Source organism: Cydia strobilella, chromosome 25, assembly GCF_947568885.1.
Source record: "Cydia strobilella chromosome 25, ilCydStro3.1, whole genome shotgun sequence".
In the NCBI taxonomy this organism is placed as follows: domain Eukaryota; kingdom Metazoa; phylum Arthropoda; class Insecta; order Lepidoptera; family Tortricidae; genus Cydia; species Cydia strobilella.
Genome location: NC_086065.1, coordinates 3,997,699 through 4,017,844, shown reverse-complemented (window position 1 = coordinate 4,017,844; position 20,146 = coordinate 3,997,699). Strand labels below are relative to the sequence as shown.

Sequence of the window (20,146 nt, the reverse complement as noted above, 5' to 3'; positions counted from 1 at the left end):
CCAACTACTAGCGCCGCGCCTCCGGAACCTAACAGCCAGGAGAGCCAAGCCGTAGCACGCACGAGCCACCACCTACCATCTGCCATCCAAACAATAGAGAGCTCCGCCAGACGCATAGATAACTGCGACAATGACGTTCGAGACGCTACAGCGCAGGAGCCTAGACGACCATGTGGTCGAGGGCGACCACGTGTCAGGAGAGGCCGTAAAAGGAGATAGATGACGATTGAGTACGACGTCATGCTACGTCACAACCGCCGCCCCCCTCAGAAGCCTTTATAAGCGCGAGTACGCCTCAAACCGGTCTCTTTTCTGCACCAGCAACGAGGAGTAAGGGTTGTATAAGGAAGCATCTTGTCCATTCTGTGCAGTTAGATTTTGTCTATTTTTAGTTATTAATTATTGCGATTAGTTGATTAGTTTACTACTTAGTGTTAAAAATCAAAATTGTGAAAATTGAAATAAATTAAGTCGATTTGTTCTTAATATTTTTATTTAAATCCTGGCCATCGCTAAAAATATTAATATTTACATATATTAATAAAAGAAATCGTTCATATACAATTTTTTATTTGTAAAAATTATGTGTAATTCTTAGTATTTGCCACAACCGCAGCAGCTAACGATTTTGGAGCCAGAGTTAATGTTGGCGTTAACGCCGCTCGGGTTGCCGAGCTCCTGTGTGATGGCGATGCAGTCCCCGCAGCCGTACGATACAGGAGTCGAGCCTCTGGTGTCGAACTGGCCCTGGAACTCCACCGCGCTCAGGTACGGCAGCTCGCCGGACAGGTTTAGATCGCCGGACAGACCCAGCTCGGTGGCGAGGGCGATGCCGGAAGGCGAGATGGGGCCGAGAGCGGTGATGAGCATCTCGCCACCGCTGTTGGAAATGACGATGGACTTGCAGTCACTAGAGGAACCAAAGGCTCTGTAGCAACTCTGGCCGCTGATAGCCTGAAATTATAGTTATTTATACAAAAATATTCTAAAACAAACAATTTTTTGAATTTTGAGCACTCAAAATCGAAGGCTATCATTCGAAATTATTCGCATACAAAAGGTTTACCACGAATATTTTTGCACGAACTTCATCATAATCATTCTTTACACAACGGTCAAAAATACCTGAATGGTGAAATGGTCAATGGTGGTGGTGGTGGTGGTGGTCCTGATTATTTTGGCATTTATAATGATAAAGGCCACACACTTTCACCTTCACTACTACTACGCCACGTTGTGGCGGCAAATAAATGTATTTTCTTGTTTACTTTCTTACCATCTCTACGACCGGGTGGTTCACGGTCCCGGGACCACGACCAATCCAACAACCACCCACACTAGCACCAGCCCGTATCCACCCCACAACCACAGGAACTACTCTGTTCAAGTCCATACCTGAATCATAAAGGCGAAGGTGCAGATGACAACAGCCTTGGAAACCATTTTCGTTTTAGTGGTTCGTCTTTTTCTTGTCAGCAGAAAACTATAAATATTCAGTACAGCAGCATCCACTTTTATACCTTGCTTATAGCTCTTGCTTAAAAACAATTGATACGCCAATAACTAGGCGAAACCATGTAATGCGATAACTACCTATCTACATAGGTACGTGACATTTTATAGGGCAAGTCATTTACCTATTTAGAAAGACTAGACACACATTTGCGTTATCTATGACCCATTTCCACATTTTCTTTGCAATATTATAAGTATAAAAGTGGTTCTTAAACTGAAATAACCATTCTAGCTTCTATTAAAGAAGAAAACACATTCAAAATGTCCCGCTTTGCTGTTCTCCTTTTGTGCGTTCAGGCTTTCCTGATCCAGGTAATTATACAGTGTTTATTTTTTATTCTACGTCTAAGGGTCGTACTTTGACGTCAATAAGCGGCTTCCCGTTTCACTGCACTTTAATTAATACCAAATGGTTAGGACATACGGTTCAATTTGAATTGTGCACCGTAAGTATCTATCACCGTATAGTCGCTTCATTTCTTTTCTAATCTAATTAGGAGAGCTGTAGATCGTGCGGTCATTGCCTGCTGTCAGAAATGGCATTATACCTGTGTCTAATACGTGGACTCCGCATAAATAAAATGCCGACCTACGCTAGTATTGATGTGACTTTGTAACATTCAAAACTTTTTGCTTTTTATTTTTATTCTCAGTTCAGCAGTACATAGATGTCAGGTCTAAACAGACTTTAGGCATAACAATAAATATAAGTCACATTTATATTATTTTCTAAGTAGGTACTTAGGTATATACTTATTGCGCAAGAATATGGTAAACAACTAAACAAGATTTTGTTGAGTGCTACTTACAGTTGATATGCGTAGTAGGCAGAATAACTTTATAGCAATTAATCAAAACCATCCTCATCCTTAACCCCAAAAGCAAATACAAATACAATACAAAATTATTTATTTGTTTAAAACACAAATTGACATGATGTAGGTGATGAAGCCGCCTGGTAAGCAAAAAATTGCCTGTGTCAGGAGGCAGGGAGGAAATAAATTCATGTACTTGTGTTAAATATTACAATTGTGTTAAACACATTTTTTTCTTTCACAGGCTGCTTTTAGCCAGCAGTGTGGTTGCAAACAAAACTACGGCCAGTACAGTTCCAGTGTGAGCGCACCCATCAGCTACGCCGCTTCGTACGGCGGCTCGGGCACCGGGCAGGTCGGCGTGACCGGCAACATCGGCGCGAGCGGCCAGACCGCCGTCGTCGGCTCCGTGCCCGTGCTCGGCTCCGTCGACTTCGGTGGCAAGGTCGCTGCGTCCGGCTCCGTGTCCATCTCCGGACAGTGCGGATGCGGTTGCAAGGCTTAATTATTTCTTGGCAAAGAACTGATGAAGACGCAAGGATATTTTTTATAATAAAAAGTATAAAATAAATTTACTTCGTTTTTTATTTGCTTATAATTCAATAAGACTTTTCTATCATTTAATAGTCACGTAAGATAATAAATATTTATTTACCTACTTATTACAAAATAACCTTAGAAACTTAAGTGCCATAGCATAGGAATTTGCAAGTTGGCAGGCGAGTTGCCTAGACTCTTAAATTCAATAGAATCCTTGCGCAGAAAGAAATTCCTCTCAAAACATTTATAGTGCGTATAAGGCGTTATTGTTATAGCGGCAACAGAAATACATCATCTGTGGAAATTTCAACTGTCTAGCTATGACGGTTCATGAGATACAGCCTGGTGACAGACAGAAGTAATAGGGTCAGGGTAGGGTGTAATAGGGTCCTCTTTTACCCTTTGGGTACGGAACCCTAAAAAAATAACGATATGACCATTACTTACAAAACGATTCATTTTGCATATTGCTAATCAATAGAGATGTTGATTGTATATAAAATAAATTATGACGCATCAAATGCTTTCAAGGAAAACTGCGTAGCGTTTTAATTTTTTTAACTTATTTATTATTTATGTCAGCTAAGGTAATCAGAGTTCAACGTTTATCATATTCCTAGCTAAATAAGAAGTAAAACTGCAGACCATACGTAATTACGTAATACTTTACTAGTACAAAATAGGTAAACACTATGTTTTTAATGTATTGTCGTTTAAAATTAGCTCGTTATAATTGTTTTTTTATGTAGGTAAGATCGTCGCCGTTCTGATTGTGATTGCAGAACCATTGCTGATGCAGCATTACTGCTGCAGTATTGCAGCAATGGGAAACGGGCGATAAACTTAACTAAACTACTAAACTCACGAGTGACTAAACTTAACTTAAGTATACTTATCGCCACTTGCACCATCCCACTAACCCGGGGTTAACCGGTTAAACCGTTAACCCTGTGTCTTATTGTACTGGTAATCATGGTAACTCCAGGTTTAATCGGTTAACCCCGGGATGGTGCAAGTGGCGCTTTGTGATAAAATGAGTGACGGTTTGAACGTTTTAATCGCGACAGCAATGTGGCAAATTTATATACGTCCAAATCACTTGTTAAATAAAAGGAAATATTTAAAAAAATACTTAAATTATATTTATCATTAAATATAATATATCACTAGGTACTACGCATTGCATCCGCATCCGCACTGTCCCGATATGGAGACGGAGCCAGACGCAGCCACGTTTCCATTGAAGTCGACGGAGCCGAGCACGGGCACGGAGCCGCCGACGACGGTCTGGCCGCTCGCGTCCATGACGCCGGACACGCCGACCTGCCCGGTGCCCACTCCGCCATACGACGCGCACGGCGGGCTCGGGACGGCGGGGAGCGCGGGCACGCTTTGACTCGCGCTGTTGAGACCGCCGATTCCGCTCAATCCGGACCCGTAGGGCATTTGTGGGAATCCACATGACTGACTCATCACGGACTGCCGACCGACACGATTTGCCGACCAAATTAATATTTCAATATTGCAGTAAGCATATTTGATATTATTACAACTTGAACTTGAAGTAGGTATCTATTTCTCAATTACCTGAATCAAGCAAGCCTGCAGGCAAAGGGCGAATACTACGAAGGGGGACATGTTAATATTTAATGTTGTTCTTGTTTTACACTAGAATTATTTGATATCGACCTACCATAAGCTTTATACTTGACATGGCGATAAATATTACAAAAATCTGTGCGTGTTGAAAATCTTAGTTATATATGCATAATAACTCACAAAACTCATATTACATTGCGAAAAACGTTGTTATCGTTTATTATTAGGACAATCAAAATAAATTTAGTTACCACATATCTATTTTTGCTTGTATTGCTATCGATTAATATCGTTTATCAATTATAACAAAATTTATCATGATTATTTAATAGGCTCTACCTTCATATAAATAGTAGCCAGGTTAATCATAAACTAATTAATTGACTGCTGTCAACGAAGGAACAACTTTACAATGTCATCCAAATACATCACATTCTGCGCGGCAGTATAATTATTTCATTCAGGTAATTAGATCTTATCTTATCTTATAGTTTCGGGGGCCCTTGCGGATACTCTTCGACCCATAGGGATCTTTTATCACATTCTGCACGGCAGTATAATTATTTCATTCAGGTAATTAGATCTTATCTTATAGTTCGGGGGCCCTTGCGGATACACTTCGACCTATAGGGATCTTTTGTGCAGTTACCCCCTAGGAAAGATCCGTCCGCTACTCAAGAGCTTTTCCCACCATCTCCATGTGCCGGATGATGGAGCTCATGGGTAGCGTTTTGAATTCCTTTGGTTCCAGATCAGATAGCCTGTTCCAAAGTCCTTCATTCTTTGTCTGGCGAGGGCGTGAAATTCACACAATGACATGGTGTTATTGTCTCTTCCTCTTCGCCACACATATGACAATCGGTGTTGTCAGTAATAAGTAATTAGATAGTTACCTAAATATCTGATTATATAACATTTATTTTTAGTTCGTTGGTACGTGTCATTATTTAAATATCTTTGTAAGGTTTATTTGAGTAAGACATAATAAAACGTGTATACACGGTGTTTCATGACCCACGGAAAACCTAAAAACAGATTGTTCAGAATCGATAGGAGAATCGATCGCGCTATGTTTTAATGAGCGTATTTTTTATTATTTTTTTATTATTTTACATGCCCATTTTACAGTTTTGTAATCTAACAATATCAATAACTAGCATTTGACACATTATTTGTCAATGAGCAACACTCTTAACTGGCCATTAGTAAACCTTATCTCGTTGCAGTAAGGTACGCAAATGGTCTGTTAACAGTGTTTACGATGGTAACAAGCAATTTTTTGATGTCACTAAAACGACGAAGCATCTTGTGTAGAATTACCACTTGAATAGAATTGTTAAGAAATCTAAATCACTAATATTTTTTTAAATATTTATCGGATTAAAGAATAACTACTCAAGATGAGTTCAAAATAAATTAAAATTGTTGGGGTGCCTCAGGTTTTCAGTGGCTCAAGTAACACCGTGTATAATATAAACTTGCTTATTTTACGATATTTTATGCGAATCAACTTAAGTAGGTAATGTTACTAATGTTTATCAAACATTTTAAACGCATTTTCCTATTTTTTTGCCTATTCTATGCAACTGATGGTAAAAATCTAAAAAAAGTTTTTTTTTTTAAGTTTGTTCCGGACAAAGTATCTACACACCTAACTGCGAATGTCGCTCTATCACTATATCCGACAACGGTGGCCCTCTGGCTATTAGTAGCATCGGCCCCATCGCACCCTCGGGCATCGCTGTCGCCATGGACTTAGGCCTCGCCGGTAACCTAGACCTGTCCGGCGCGCTGCCATACCTGAGCGCGGTGCCACACCAACGGCACGGCTCCGGTGTCGTACGAGTGCTGGGACTGCGTGACTTTCACGCAGGAGGTCGGGAACCCGAGTGACGTAAACGCTGGCCTAGAGCCTGGCTATACATTACATCAGCAGCTATGGTAGACTTCTTAAGATAAAATCCCAGTTTAATTTAATAATAAATATTTATAATAATATTTTAGTTTTACAAACCCTAACTCTAATCACCAGAAAATAATATTACAATTTAAGAAACGAAACACAGTCTAGTCATCAAGCGTTTATTGTATTGAAGTGTAGTGTGGTTCATCATGGTAGAAATATTTAGTTGCATCCGCATCCGCACTGTCCGCAAATAGAGACGGAGCCGCAAGCGGGCGCGCAGCCGCCGAAGCAGACGGAGCCGAGCACGGGCACGGCGCCGGTGACGCAGGTGGTGCCGCACGCGTCGATGGTGCCGGCCGCGCCCACATTTCCGCAGCCCTGCCCGCCGTACGAGCCGCAGCTGCTGCCAGAGCTCACAGAGCTGTACGAGCTTTTACCCGAACCGCAGCACTTCTGGCTCAGCACGGACTAGAAAAATAATTATTTTGTAAAAATCCAAGACAATTTTCAAGTAAAGTTGACGAAATATGTATAAAGTAAGCCGATCTTGTCAAACTTGTTCGAGAGATCGGTTCACTGTATATTTCGTCAACCTTGGTCAAACTTACCTATCGTTTTACAATTGGTCTATCCGATTAGCATCAAGTAAGTGTGGCTTATAGCACCTAAGTTTGCAAGTATGTTATTATTTGCTTAGTCACCTGATCCCCAGGTAGCATTTATACGTCATTATGACGTCCGGTTCGTCATTATGACGTATAAATGACGTCATTATGACGTCGCTGACGTCACTGCTACCTGGGTCCTTTATACCTACCTAAATTATGTAGTGCCCGGCTATTATGATATTGCAGGGCTATGCTTTGAACACACCATCGTTTTAGATGGATTTTGTTGTAAATCTTTTTTTGTAAGAATAGCTTTTATGTTTGCTACCACTACTTTTATGTTTGTAAATGTAACCTTTAACATGCTTTAGCGGAGGAATCGTTGACTCCCGAGTCACAGGCTTTGACCTAGTTCGGGAGACAATAGCTCGACTCTGGTGAAACTATCACAAACCTAATTATAAGCTTTCTGTATCTAGCATAATACATAAACATTCTATACTGTGTTAGGTTTTTAAGATTTATTTATTTATTAATTAAATATTATTTTAAGAAAAACCTTGATACCATTCTCATTTCAGACACTTACAAGAAAAATACTCTCCTTTTCTCTGTTATAATTTCAATACTTAAATATGTACATCTAATAAAACTAAATCTGCAACTGTAATTTTTCTGTTACGGTTCAGGTGTCAAATCACGCATACGTTACATATTAGGGGTCGTCCAGAAATCATGTGATCATATTTGGCCTATTTTTGACCCCCCTCCCCATTTGTGATTTTGGTAGCTGGTTCTGCTTTTATACTAAAGCGGTTTTAATGGAATGTTGAAATCATTGATAACTCGAACAAGTAGTAGAACAAGTGTTTTGTATAATAAATAGTATTTTACTGAATCAATGGGGCCTGAGCTGATAGTGACCTCAAACGTGATCAATCACATGCTGTTGAATTAATTGTTGTGTGTAATTAGCCTTTGTTTTAAAATCAAAGGATTTTTTGAATAGTGATAAGAATCCATTTATAAACTAGGTCTGCGAAGCGAAGAATCATTCTAGTGAGCACTTCCACTACGAACAAGTCAAAATGGCGTTCAAAGTTGTGATCCTCTGCGCTTTCGCCCTTCTGGTCCAGGTAACTTTAAAACTGTTCTTATTTATTTCTCGGAAGTAATTAACGTCTCGTGTGATTAATTATCACACTGCTTCTTGTTTAACAAACGGGTTTTAGACAATTCGGTTGATAAAGATACAGCGTTTATAGTACAAGAGGTGTGTACGAGCTATGTGTGGCCTTAAAATGACAGATAGCTGCATTCCATATTTAAGATCGTTAAGTATACTGACCTTACCCAGTCTATATATTTTGGAAACAGCAATTTTCGTTAAATGCAATCCTAAGTTGTATGAAAAAATTGCTGACGTACGAAGGCTCCCCGTAAGACCTCAGTATGAAAACGCATTACGCAATAAAAATCGTAAAACCGCCTTAGTACGAAAAAGTATTTCGGGAATGGCACCACAAATTTCAAACAATCTAAAAGATTTAAAACTTGGAAAATTCAAGAAAGAACTGAAATTGCTATTAGTAAAAAAATCTTTTTATAGTGTACAACAATTTCTAAATGATATTGACTTATAATTTATTGCGCTGACAAATATATTTAATTTTATTGAAATTTTATACTGATCTCTCCTTGACATTGTTTTCTTGTTACTTAATATTATATCAATTTTATATATGCATGAATTGTAATTTATAAAATAATTATGCATGATAAGCATTGTAAACTAATCGTACGCCTACAGGCAAAACATAGTGTTCCACAACATGTTTATTTATAAGACCTAATTTTTGTACCTATGTTTTTACGAATAAATGATTTATGATTATGATAGACGCTTTTGGCACACTAATTTGCATCATAATTACCTATTTAGTTATATAATAAACTCAATAAATAATAACAACAAACAACAAACACTTTGTGCTCAATGTGCTCATCCAGATATTTGCCATATATTGGTGGCTAACCTTATAAATATTAACTACCAGAAATAACTAAATTTATTTACTTTAAAATATTTCAAGTTTTTATTTTTATTAAGTGTTGGATTAATATGTATTTAATGTTCTTTTGTGTTGCAGTCTATCTCCGGAAAGAGCTGCGGTTGCTCGTGCGGGTCCGGCCGCTCCGGCATATACAGCAGCTCCGGCTCTATTGGGTCCGTGTCCTCTAGCAGCTCCGGCTCTATTGGGTCCGTGTCCTCTAGCAGCTCCATCAGCTCCAAGTCTGTCTCCGTCTCCAACAGCGGCGGTGACCTCCTCGTCACCTGTGTCGGCCCCATCTCCCCCTCCGGCATCGCCGTCTCCTCCGACGTCAGCCTGAGCGGAGACTTGAACGTTAACGGAGAACTCCCGTTCCTGAGCGCTGTGGAGTTCTCGGGCAATTACGATACTAAAGGGTCCGCGTGTGTCGACTACAGCTGCGGCAGCTGCGGGAACGTGGCCATCACCAGCGTGCAGGGCGGTTCCGGGTGCGGCTGCGGCTGCGGACGCTAAGAGCTTGTATATGTATATCGAGTTATCGACGGACGACTCGAAGTTAATTTTGGCTGTCTAACTACATGCTCGTACAATTGAACTGATCCATTAAAATTTGTTGGTCAAATAAGCATTTTCCTTTTCTTGTTTAAGGGGCTACCCGCGGTTTTCATCGATTTTTGACAAGTTTTGAATTTTCTCTCCTATATTTGCACTAAAGATAGAATTGTAAGACAAACTGCTATCGGTTCTTCAGTCTTTTATCTCCATTCTTGTTTTTACCGGATTTTGAAAGAAATGAGTACTTAAATATTTTTAAACATTGTCTAAAAAAACTTTTTTCGTAACTAGATTGCTGTAAAGGATCTTACATATATGAAATCTACATATTTGGGTTCGTCTTTGACGTCTCAAAAAACGTGTCAGAGGTTTTAATTTTAAACTAATTAACACAAGTTATGGCCAGAAAAACAGTTTTTTTTGCCTAAAAATGTTCAAATTTGATGCCAAATATCTCGAAGCCAATGAACTTTAAAGTAAATACCGGTCTGTTTAAATTTACACGGGCTTCATGTTATCCTGTGATAACAAATAAAATATTAATGAAGAACTTATAATTGAAATACTACTTAGATCTATTAGATTATTTTAAATCGGGTCACTCACGTATTATTAAGTCGAATAGCTCGACATGTTTCGGTCCAATTTACGAGGACCGTCTTCACGGAGACACGACACGTCTTCACTGGTCGAGGGCGCGGCGTGACCCGGTTTAAAATAATCTAATATGTTTGAGTCTCACGGGAGTTTTATAGTTAAAACTACTTAGATCGATCACACTAAACTAATAAAACTATTTAAAGTTGGGAGCTTAAAGTACTTGCCTGCTTTTGGACTGTTAATAGGTACTGTTTGTACTTACGCTTAAAGAGTACTTCGATGGTGCATCGAGAATTGGTGGGGAAATATTGCTCCAACACTTTGAGGCTAAATACCTAAAGCTCCCTCTAAAAGCAGCTCTCTTGTGTTTGTATGGAACCAGGACACTTTAGTTGATCGGTATTTACTTAATAGGCCAGATATGACATGTGCTATATAGTCATCACATAACACGTTTTCTGTACTGTCATTATTAACGTCAGTGTCATTCGTCTCAGCGTCGAGTCATCAGTGTATCATTCACATAGGCTACGGTGACTGCTTACCATCAGGAGTGCCGTATGCTTGTTTGCCACCTACGTGGTATTAAAAAAACATACATAGATTGAGTGTTTACAAACAAATATGTTGAAATGTAAGTGCGTTGTACATTTTTTCCCTCATGAAATCGCACCAAGTTAGTTAATATAAATATGTCTTTTCATCATCAAAATATATTACAATTGTAAGGATAAAAACAAGGTTTTGTACAAATTACATCCAAACGACAATACTTGGGTACAAAAAGTATTACTAGAACTTTGCATACTTGCTGTTCAGCAGGTATCTACGCAGTAAAAATGTTGAATAATTTGGATGTAATTTTTACAAAACCTTGTTCCTTACAATTGTAAAATATTTTGATGAAAAGACATATTTATATTAACTGGCTTGGTGCGATATCATTAGGATTTTTGAGGTAGTTACACTAGGTACATACCTTTAAAATTATTTTGCTCAGATGAATTATTTTAAGACAGTCTTAGAAGTTGATATATTTGAGTTCATAAATTTGATTAAATAATACGCGTATACAGGAAGTAATTACAAAATTCAGGATTGCAAAATGTTCTGAGTTCAAAAACAATTCTTGTGGTTTTTTTAATAATTGCTTTATTACAAGACACGTGTTCAAATAAATCGGATAATCGTTGAGAGTGAAGAGTTTAGTTGCATCCGCAACCGCACTGTCCGCAGATGGAGACGGAGCCGCAGGCGGGCGCGCAGCCGCCGAAGCAGACGGAGCCGAGCACGGGCACGGCGCCGGTGACGCAGGTGGTGCCGCACGCGTCGATGGTGCCGGCCGCGCCCACCTGTCCGCAGCCCTGCCCGCCGTACGAGCCACAGGTGCTGCCAGAGCTGGACGAGCTTATACCCGAACCGCAGCACTTCTGGCTCAGCACGGACTAGAAATAATAATGATTTATGTTAAAATATATAATATAATCCGAGTAACTAACAGTTATTCGTACATTTGATATATCCGATATGCATCAAGAATTCAGCGTTAGCTAAGCGTGTCCAAAATATGTAGAACTATAGGTATCTAATTGTTGCTGTGTCGCCTCTTATTGATCACTAAATGAGTCATAAGCGTTGAGTGATCCTCTATAGACCTGTACCAATAACTTCTGAGGTTATAAGAATATTAATGTTGCTTATTTTTTATATATAGTTTCCAGACCATATACTAAACCTAAAAATAATATTTTGTGTCATCCTAGGTATTTGCTTAGGTAGAAATTTAGGTATTTCTTTTTTCAATCAGCATTCTGTAAAAAAAATATTCGAGACGAAATTCTTTGTTTCCCTGTAAAGGCAAAGTGGCTTCCGACGTACACACGCATTTTGTGTCATTTTCATCCACGGGTATAATGGCATTTAATAAATACCTAATATTGATCCTAAAACGCCTAAAAAAATATTAGAGTCGGTAAGTGAAGTGTTGTACTTTACAGAACATTGTTATATGTTATTCAAACAAATCTGTGTCAAATTCATCCACCGCTTTTATTTAAAAAAAATTTTTTTCTAATTAACACCCTGTATCTGCCACAAAAAAAAATTCATGTTATTAAGTTTACGTCTACAATATTATAATACCACATTGAGACATCATTCATAATTTGGGTCATTTTGATCCACGGTTTTTTTACTATCTGGCAAAATAAAACTCAATTGAGCAAGAAGGGCGTGCGCGGGGAAGGGTACCTACGCGGGTGGGGTGCTTATTATACTTGCCGCAATATCAGCTGGCGACTGAGATCTTAATACTATCTCCTTTACCCTTGTTAAGTTAAGACCAACCAAGAGATGGCATTATGAGCTGTCTCGCCACTTAGTTTTGCGATACAGTGTATTTATTTCATTCGGAGGCATAATTACATTGTCTTATCAATCTTACCGTAGTAGGTATATAAATATAATTAAAAATAAACTGTAGGCTGCACTCCTCATACTGACCAACATTTGTGACGTTCCTAATCAAAAGGTACCACTTTCTCTGACAGGTTATTTGTATAAAGATATAATCAAATTTCGTCTTTATGGTAAACGACAAAGTGGTACCTACCTTTTGATTGAGAATGTCACAACAGCGACTTAAAAATTACTTTTGTTTCGATTTTTAGTAGACTTTTTAAGTTTATTTTAAGACGCAATTTATTGTGATTTTTGTTATGTTTAACCGTGGCAAGCAACATTAATTACATTGATGATGATGTTCATTAAATACAATATTTTTTCATACTATACTGAACTGTCACCCTATACATGAGAATGAACAGCGCCCTCTTGACAATGATCATATATTACTGGTCAGGCTTTAATATGTGTCATAATTTAGTAAAGTCCCCTTTGTGGATTCTAAGTTTCCGAGTTACAGCAGTTTAGTGAAAGCGTTTTTTTTTAAATATAAATTAAGGGTTGAATAAAGAGGAAAGAAAATTTGATTATTTTTGCGCTACGACGCACGGTTTAGGAGATACAGCCCTATAAAGTTTTTTTTATTGTTTTTTTCTTTTTTACATTGTGTTTTTTGTATATTACTTTGAGGTTTCATAAAGGGGAACGAAAATTTAATTATTTTTGCGCTACGACGCATGGTTTAGGAGATCAAGCCCTATAAAAAAAAACTATTTTTTTTTGCGTTTTTTTTTGTATAAATTAATGGTTACATAAAGGGGACCGAAAAGTTGATTATTTTTGCGCTACGACGCACGCTTTAGGAGATACAGCCCTATATAGATTTTTTTCTTTTTCTTTTTTACGTTTCTAAATCTTAATTAAGGGCTTCTTAAGGGGAACGAAAATTTGATTATTTTTCGCTACCATGCACGGTTTAGGAGATACATCCCTAAAGTTTTTTTTGTTGTTTTTTTTTCTTTTTTTTGTCATTGCGTTTTTTGTTATTACTTTGGGGTTTCATAAAAGGGAACGAAAATTTTATTATTTTTGCGCTACGACGCACGGTTTAGGAGATACAGCCCTAAAATGATTTTTTTCTCTTTCTTTTTTGCGTTTTTAAATCTTAATTAGGGGCTTCTTAAAGGGGAACGGATATTGATTATTTTTGCGCTACGATGCACGGTTTAGGAGATACAGCCCTATAAAGTTTTTTTGTTATTATTTTTTTCTTTCTTTTTCTTGTGTTTTTGTATATTATTTAGGGGCTTCATAAAGGGGAACGAAAATTTTATTATTTTTGCGCTACAACGCATGGTTTAGGAGATACAGCCCTATAAAGATTTTTTTTTTAAATTTTGCGTTTTTTTTTAAATATAAATTATGGGTTGCATAAAGGGGAACGAAAATTTTATTGTTTTTGCGGTACCACGCACGGTTTAGGAGATACAGCTCTATAAAGTTTTTTTTCCTGGTTTTTTTTTTGTTTTTTTTTTAAAGTATTAATTACGGGTTTCTGAAAGGGGTTTTTTAAATTATTTTTGCGCTACGACGCATGGTTTAAGAGATACAGCCCTATAAATATTTTTTTATTGTTTTTTTTTTTTCTTTTTTTCTTTTTTACATTGTGTTTTTTGTATATTACTTTGGGGTTTCATAAAGGGGAACGAAAATTTTATTATTTTTGCGGTACCACGCACGGTTTAGGAGATACAGCTCTATAAAGTTTTTTTTCCTGGTTTTTTTTTTGTTTTTTTTTAAAGTATTAATTACGGGTTTCTTAAAGAGGTTTTTTAAATTATTTTTGCGCTACGACGCATGGTTTAAGAGATACAGCCCTATAAAGATTTTTTTATTGTTTTTTTTTTTCTTTTTTTCTTTTTTACATTGTGTTTTTTGTATATTACTTTCGGGTTTCATAAAGGGGAACGAAAATTTTATTATTTTTGCGGTACCACGCACGGTTTAGGAGATACAGCTCTATAAAGTTTTTTTTCCTGGTTTTTTTTTTTTTTTTTTAAAGTATTAATTACGGGTTTCTTAAAGGGGTTTTTTAAATTATTTTTGCGCTACGACGCATGGTTTAAGAGATACAGCCCTATAATGTTTTTTTTTTTAATTTTGCGTTTTTTTTTAAATATAAATTATGGGTTGCATAAAGGGGAAAGAAAATTTTTTTTTTTTGCGCTACGACGCATGGTTTAGGAGATACAGCCCTATAAAGATTTTTTTTTTTAAATTTTGCGTTTTTTTAAATATAAATTATGGGTTGCATAAAGGGGAACGAAAATTTTATTGTTTTTGCGGTACCACACACGGTTTAGGAGATACAGCTCTATAAAGTTTTTTTTCCTGGTTTTTTTTGTTTATTTTTTTTAAGTATTAATTACGGGTTTCTTAAAGGGGTTTTTTTAAATTATTTTTGCGCTACGACGCATGGTTTAAGAGATACAGCCCTATAATGATTTTTTTTTTAAATTTTGCGTTTTTTTTTTAAATATAAATTATGGGTTGCATAAAGGGGAACGAAAATTTTATTATTTTTGCGCCACCACGTACGGTTTAGGAGATATTATATTCGTTCAAAATTTCGCGCCGACCTCGAAATTCGAATAAATATGATGAACAAACCGACCAAAACAAACAATGCGCTGTCGCCATTCCGTGCGCTAGCGACTGGTCGCTGCATGCATCACTCCCGCCCGCTCCACTGACCCCCATCCCCACCGCATCATCTATCCATCACGCCGCGTGAGTGAAGTGAAAGAACGAACGCTGGCTCACTCACTTCATTGCAGTGCTTGGCTTGACTAGTTTTTTTATGTGATAGTCAGCAAACGAGCAGACGAGCCGGCTGATGGGAAGCAGTCATCGTCGCCCATGGACATAAGCAACAACACAGGAGCCCTTAAGCATTGCCGACCCTTGAGAACCCTAAATACCCGCTTCTTGAAGAATCCCATGTCGAAGCGCAAAGGAAATACCTCAGGAGGCAACTCATTCCACATTTTGCACGTTCTGGGAAGAAACGAGCGAGATGCCCGCTTATTCTTGGTGTGCCATGTGTCTAAGAAGTGAGGATGAGTTTTGCTCCTTTGGCGGGAGGTGCGTGCGGTGATAGAAACGAGACGATGACACCAGATCAAAAAGTTCTTCGGAACATTCCCCATTGTACAGTAAGTTCGGGATCGCCGACAATACGAACTGCCCGCCGTTGGATGGAGTCAAGGGGAAGGAGCTGGTATTGTGGAGCGCCAGACCAGTGATGAGATGAGAACAGTACTCCATATGAGGTCGAACCTGCACTTTATATAACAAAAGTCGGTGACCCGGTGTGAAGTACTGTTTGGCTCTGTTTTTTGGAGGCCAGTTTGGCTTTTTGTTCCAGATGACTACGAAACTGGACTTCGTTCGTAATGTCGACACCAAGTATCGCGATACTTTTAGCCGTGGTAAGGGGAATGCCCTGAAACTTTGGCGCCGTGACAAATGGGGTTTTTTTTGGCGGAAAACGCGCAGACTTGTGTCTTACTAGGGTTGAACTGGACGAGGTTACGTCTACCTCATTTGGAGACCTATTCAAGGGACGTCTCGATCTCAGACACAAGTCGCATCCTGCACTCCGACACCTGCTCAGGGGGGGGCGTTTGCACGACCTGTATAACAGCTATCACCAGTGCTGTCATCCGCATAGCAATGAATATTGTTAGTAAATAACATATCATTGATATGCAGAACGAACAGGGTAGGCGATATTGTATTGGGAACAAAAAAAAATGTTTCCTTAGCTTGCAGGGTTGGCGCGGTCACTTTTAAGCATTCCAGCTACAAGTACACCCAGTGAAAGGGTGTTTTCTGTAGCTGGGATGGTTTTGACTGCTAAGCGATCGCGCTTAAATCCGGCAAAGGTGAACAAAATATTTTTTATTCACGATAATTACAACCACTGTAGCTGTACTGTAAACAATTTTTAGTCAGTGATTGATGGAGATAAGAAATAAATGTTTATTCCTAGCATAGTTATGTTTTTTTTTAATTATTCCTCCTAAAAAATGTCCTCACGCCGGCGACGCCGCGCCGCGCCGGGTTCAAAACCCAGCGCGCCGCCGCTGGGTTTTTTGGCTGCGGCGTGGATCTCTAATATATAGCTATAATAGCTCTATAAAGTTTTTTTTCCTGGTTTTTTTTTAAGTTTTAATTAAGGGTTTCTTAAAGGGGAACGAAAATTTGATTATTTTTGTGCTACGATGCACGGTTTAGGAGATGCAGCCCTATAAAGATTTTTTGTTGTTGTTTTTTTTTTCATTGTGTTTTTTGTATATTATTTTGGGGTTCCGTAAAGGGGAACGAAAATTTTGTTCTTTTTGCGCTACCACGCACGGTTTAGGAGATATAGCTCTATAAAGATTTTTTCCTGTTTTTTTTTGTTTTTTTTTTTAAGTATTAATTAAGGGATCCTTAAAGGGGAACGAAAAATTGATTATTTTTGCGCTACGATGCACGATTTAGGATATGCAGCCCTATAAAGTTTTTTTTTTTGTTTTTTTTTTCATTGGGTTTTTTTGTATATTACTTTGGGGTTCCGTAAAGGGGAACGAAAATTTTATTATTTTTGCGCTACGACTAGTGATGGGTCGTTACCAGTAACTTACTCAAAAGTGGGAATATTCCCGGTAATGCTACCAGTAACATTACCCAGATCGGTAACATTGAGTAACTTTGAAAAAATTATTAGAATTGTATATGCTTTTTTCGTGTTAAATACTTAAGTAAATAATGATGCTATTATTTACAGTCATAAAACAGTCAAGGAATCTCTGAGAGAGTAAATTCCCAATGTTACCGGTAACATTCCCAATATTACCAGGTATTTTTCCAAAGTTACTGGGAACATTACTATCTGGAAATAATGATTAAACTAATGCTTAACTGTATAAAGTAAAAGAAAATATGTGTATAAATCAGTTTAATTATTAGAATAAACCAATCAACATCTAAATATATAAAAGAAAAAACTGACTGACTGACTGACTGACTGCCTGACTGACATATCAACACACAACCCAAACCGCTGGTTCTAGAGATTCCAAATTTGGCACGTAGGTTTCTTATAATGTCTAGGGGTGCACTAAGAAACGATTTTTTAAAAATTCACCCCCAAGGGGGTTAAATGGGGGTTCAAAGGTTGTATGGGGAAACAAGATTAGTTAGACTATTATATTCGAAACTTCACAGGAGTATTCCTAACGATAAATGAATAAACACGTGTTACAGGTTTTTTTGCAAATTCCCCCCTGATAGGGGGAAATGTGGTGACAAAGTCTGAAAATCAACATGGGTTTTGTTCCCATGGTTTATCGGGTCGCTAATTAGGAAAACAAGAACGATTTTAAAATCCAACGTGACGGACGTGAAAAACCATCTCCCCTGGTGGGGTGCAATGGGGTTGAAATGTCTAAATATCAATATGGGTGTCGTTTTTATGGTTTTTTGGGACGTTACTTACGAAAATCGCATCGATTTTGAAATTGAATAATGTGCTCATGAAAATTCTTGAAAGTACTCGTATTTGTGCCAAATTGCACTTCAAACGGTCCAGTAGTTTCGGAGCAAATCGGTTGTAACAGACGGACCGACAGACAGCCACACGTGATAGTATAAGGGTTCTAATTTTGCTTTTGAGGTATGGAGACCCGCGTTATCCTAATGGATTTTTAAATTTGTATTTGGTGCCATCTCGATCGTCGTCAATCGGTACCTAGGCGAGTGCGGGCGGCGCGGCGGGATGGACGGGGCGGGAGGAGTAAGTCATCGGGAAACTTGCTGCTTGAATGTACTCATTACGGATTTTGCTTCTTATAAGTTTAGGTTTCCATTCTAAGTAAAATGCAAAAAACATCGTAAGTACATATATATGTATTCTACCTACGAACCATATAAACCATCTTTTGTAAGTCGTTATAAAACCATATTTTCTCCTTCCCTTTGCCTCCCCCGCACCCTGTACATCAGACAAAACGACATAGATTTATAAATCACGCGGGCGAAGCCGCGGGCAAAAGCTAGTTTTGTATAACGTTTCAAGTGGTAACATTTCGATTTTATATTAATTAATCAAATTTGAAATTAGAGTAGTAGTAGTAGAGTAAAGGGATAATAAATAATGATCATAGTTTCATATAAAATACTAGCTTTTGTCCGAGACTTCGTCTGCGTGGAATTAGTAATTTGGGTAGCTTATTTTTAAACAATCAGCTAGATTTATTGTTTCCCCATACAAACTTTCACCCCTTTTTACTGCCTAAATTTTACCCGCTGAACATTCAGCTTGTGGTAGCCCCCTGGTGGGAGATCAGCAGCGTCTCCAGCAGAAACTTGGTCACCAAAGTCTTGCAGGCACCGAGTGACCCATGGGAAGTCACCTCCAGGTGTTCTACGTCTTGGAAAGTTCAACCTGATTACAGCAAACAGTATCTACTGCACGTTAAGCGTGTGGTAGCTCTGGTCAGACGCCTGCTTCATCTGGCAGACCTCCAGGTGTTCCAGGTCTTGGAGAACTTAACCTGCCTACAGCATACTCTACCAACTTCAGATTAAAGGAATTTTACCCTCATCAGTTACATCCAGCAGCACTCCAGGTGTTCCAGGTCTTGAGCTATCTCCATCATACACTACCAACGACACGTTGAGCGAGTGTTACCCCTGACCTTTTGTACCCAGCAGCACTCCAGGTGTTCCAGATCTTGAGCTTTTCCCATAATACACTACTAGCGGTACGTTGAGCGAGTGTTACCCCTGATCCGTTGCACCCAGCAGCACTCCAGGTGTTCCAGGTCTTGAGCTTTCCTCATCATATACAACCATCGTCACGTTGAGCGAGTGTTACCCCTGACCCTTTGCTCCCAGTAGCACTCCACATTGTCTTGAGCTTTATCCATCGTATACTACCGGCAGCACGTTGAGCGATTGTTACCCCTGACCCGTTGCACCCAGGAGCACTCCAGGTGTTCCAGGTCTTGAGCTGCCTCCATCATACATTACCAGCGGCACTTTGAGTGAGTGTTAGAAGAGTGGAGAAGAGAACAGGATGACTTCGGGAATAAAAACTACTCTACACCCTCCCCAACTATACTAGACTATCTCCATATCAAATTTCATCTAAATCGGTTTTATTGGGTTCCATACAAATTTCCACTCCCCTTTTCACCCCCTTTAGGGTTGATTTCTAGGGTAAAACCTATCCTATGTCCCTCACGCAAAATAGGCGCAATAGTAAGACGTCGAGTTGCGGAAACCAAGCTCGCGAATATCTATCCTATGTCCTTCCCCAGGACTCAAATTATCTCAATACCAAACTTCATCTAAATCGGTTCAGCGGTTATTGATTCCCCATACAAATGTCAACTCCCCTTTCCATCCCCTTAAGGAGTGAGTTCTGGGATAAAAAGTATCCTATGTCCTTTCCCGGTACCCGGTACTCACTATCTGTATACCAAATTTATAAAATTGATCCCA

At 38.7% G+C, this 20,146-nt stretch overlaps 6 protein-coding genes across 6 annotated transcripts; 2 read left to right on the top strand and 4 right to left on the bottom strand.

Moving 5' to 3' along the window:
* Positions 1–553: 553 nt before the first annotated feature.
* On the bottom strand, positions 554–1,555 carry LOC134752891 (chorion class CB protein M5H4-like). The gene is made up of 2 exons (XM_063688667.1): positions 1,396–1,555; positions 554–954 (listed from the first exon to the last, which is right to left on the bottom strand). Exons 1-2 carry the CDS (start codon positions 1,441–1,443, stop codon positions 595–597), a joined length of 408 nt encoding a protein of 135 aa, XP_063544737.1. The 5' UTR covers positions 1,444–1,555; the 3' UTR covers positions 554–594.
* Positions 1,556–1,669: 114 nt separating this feature from the next.
* LOC134752905 (chorion class CA protein ERA.1-like) lies at positions 1,670–2,903 on the top strand. The gene is made up of 2 exons (XM_063688686.1): positions 1,670–1,827; positions 2,575–2,903. The coding sequence occupies exons 1-2, from the start codon at positions 1,777–1,779 to the stop codon at positions 2,833–2,835; spliced, it is 312 nt and encodes a 103-aa protein (XP_063544756.1). The 5' UTR covers positions 1,670–1,776; the 3' UTR covers positions 2,836–2,903.
* A 1,120-nt stretch (positions 2,904–4,023) lies between these two features.
* On the bottom strand, positions 4,024–4,510 carry LOC134752898 (chorion class CA protein ERA.1-like). Its single transcript, XM_063688677.1, has 2 exons — positions 4,458–4,510; positions 4,024–4,349 (listed from the first exon to the last, which is right to left on the bottom strand). The coding sequence occupies exons 1-2, from the start codon at positions 4,506–4,508 to the stop codon at positions 4,044–4,046; spliced, it is 357 nt and encodes a 118-aa protein (XP_063544747.1). The 5' UTR covers positions 4,509–4,510; the 3' UTR covers positions 4,024–4,043.
* A 2,047-nt stretch (positions 4,511–6,557) lies between these two features.
* Positions 6,558–7,094, bottom strand: LOC134752618 (chorion class high-cysteine HCA protein 12-like). The gene is made up of 2 exons (XM_063688288.1): positions 7,077–7,094; positions 6,558–6,843 (listed from the first exon to the last, which is right to left on the bottom strand). Exons 1-2 carry the CDS (start codon positions 7,092–7,094, stop codon positions 6,595–6,597), a joined length of 267 nt encoding a protein of 88 aa, XP_063544358.1. The 3' UTR covers positions 6,558–6,594.
* Positions 7,095–8,017: 923 nt separating this feature from the next.
* On the top strand, positions 8,018–9,659 carry LOC134752668 (chorion class high-cysteine HCB protein 12-like). Its single transcript, XM_063688345.1, has 2 exons — positions 8,018–8,119; positions 9,134–9,659. The coding sequence occupies exons 1-2, from the start codon at positions 8,072–8,074 to the stop codon at positions 9,545–9,547; spliced, it is 462 nt and encodes a 153-aa protein (XP_063544415.1). The 5' UTR covers positions 8,018–8,071; the 3' UTR covers positions 9,548–9,659.
* Positions 9,660–11,321: 1,662 nt separating this feature from the next.
* Positions 11,322–15,352, bottom strand: LOC134752617 (chorion class high-cysteine HCA protein 12-like). Its single transcript, XM_063688286.1, has 2 exons — positions 15,347–15,352; positions 11,322–11,634 (listed from the first exon to the last, which is right to left on the bottom strand). The coding sequence occupies exons 1-2, from the start codon at positions 15,350–15,352 to the stop codon at positions 11,395–11,397; spliced, it is 246 nt and encodes an 81-aa protein (XP_063544356.1). The 3' UTR covers positions 11,322–11,394.
* Positions 15,353–20,146: the final 4,794 nt, after the last annotated feature.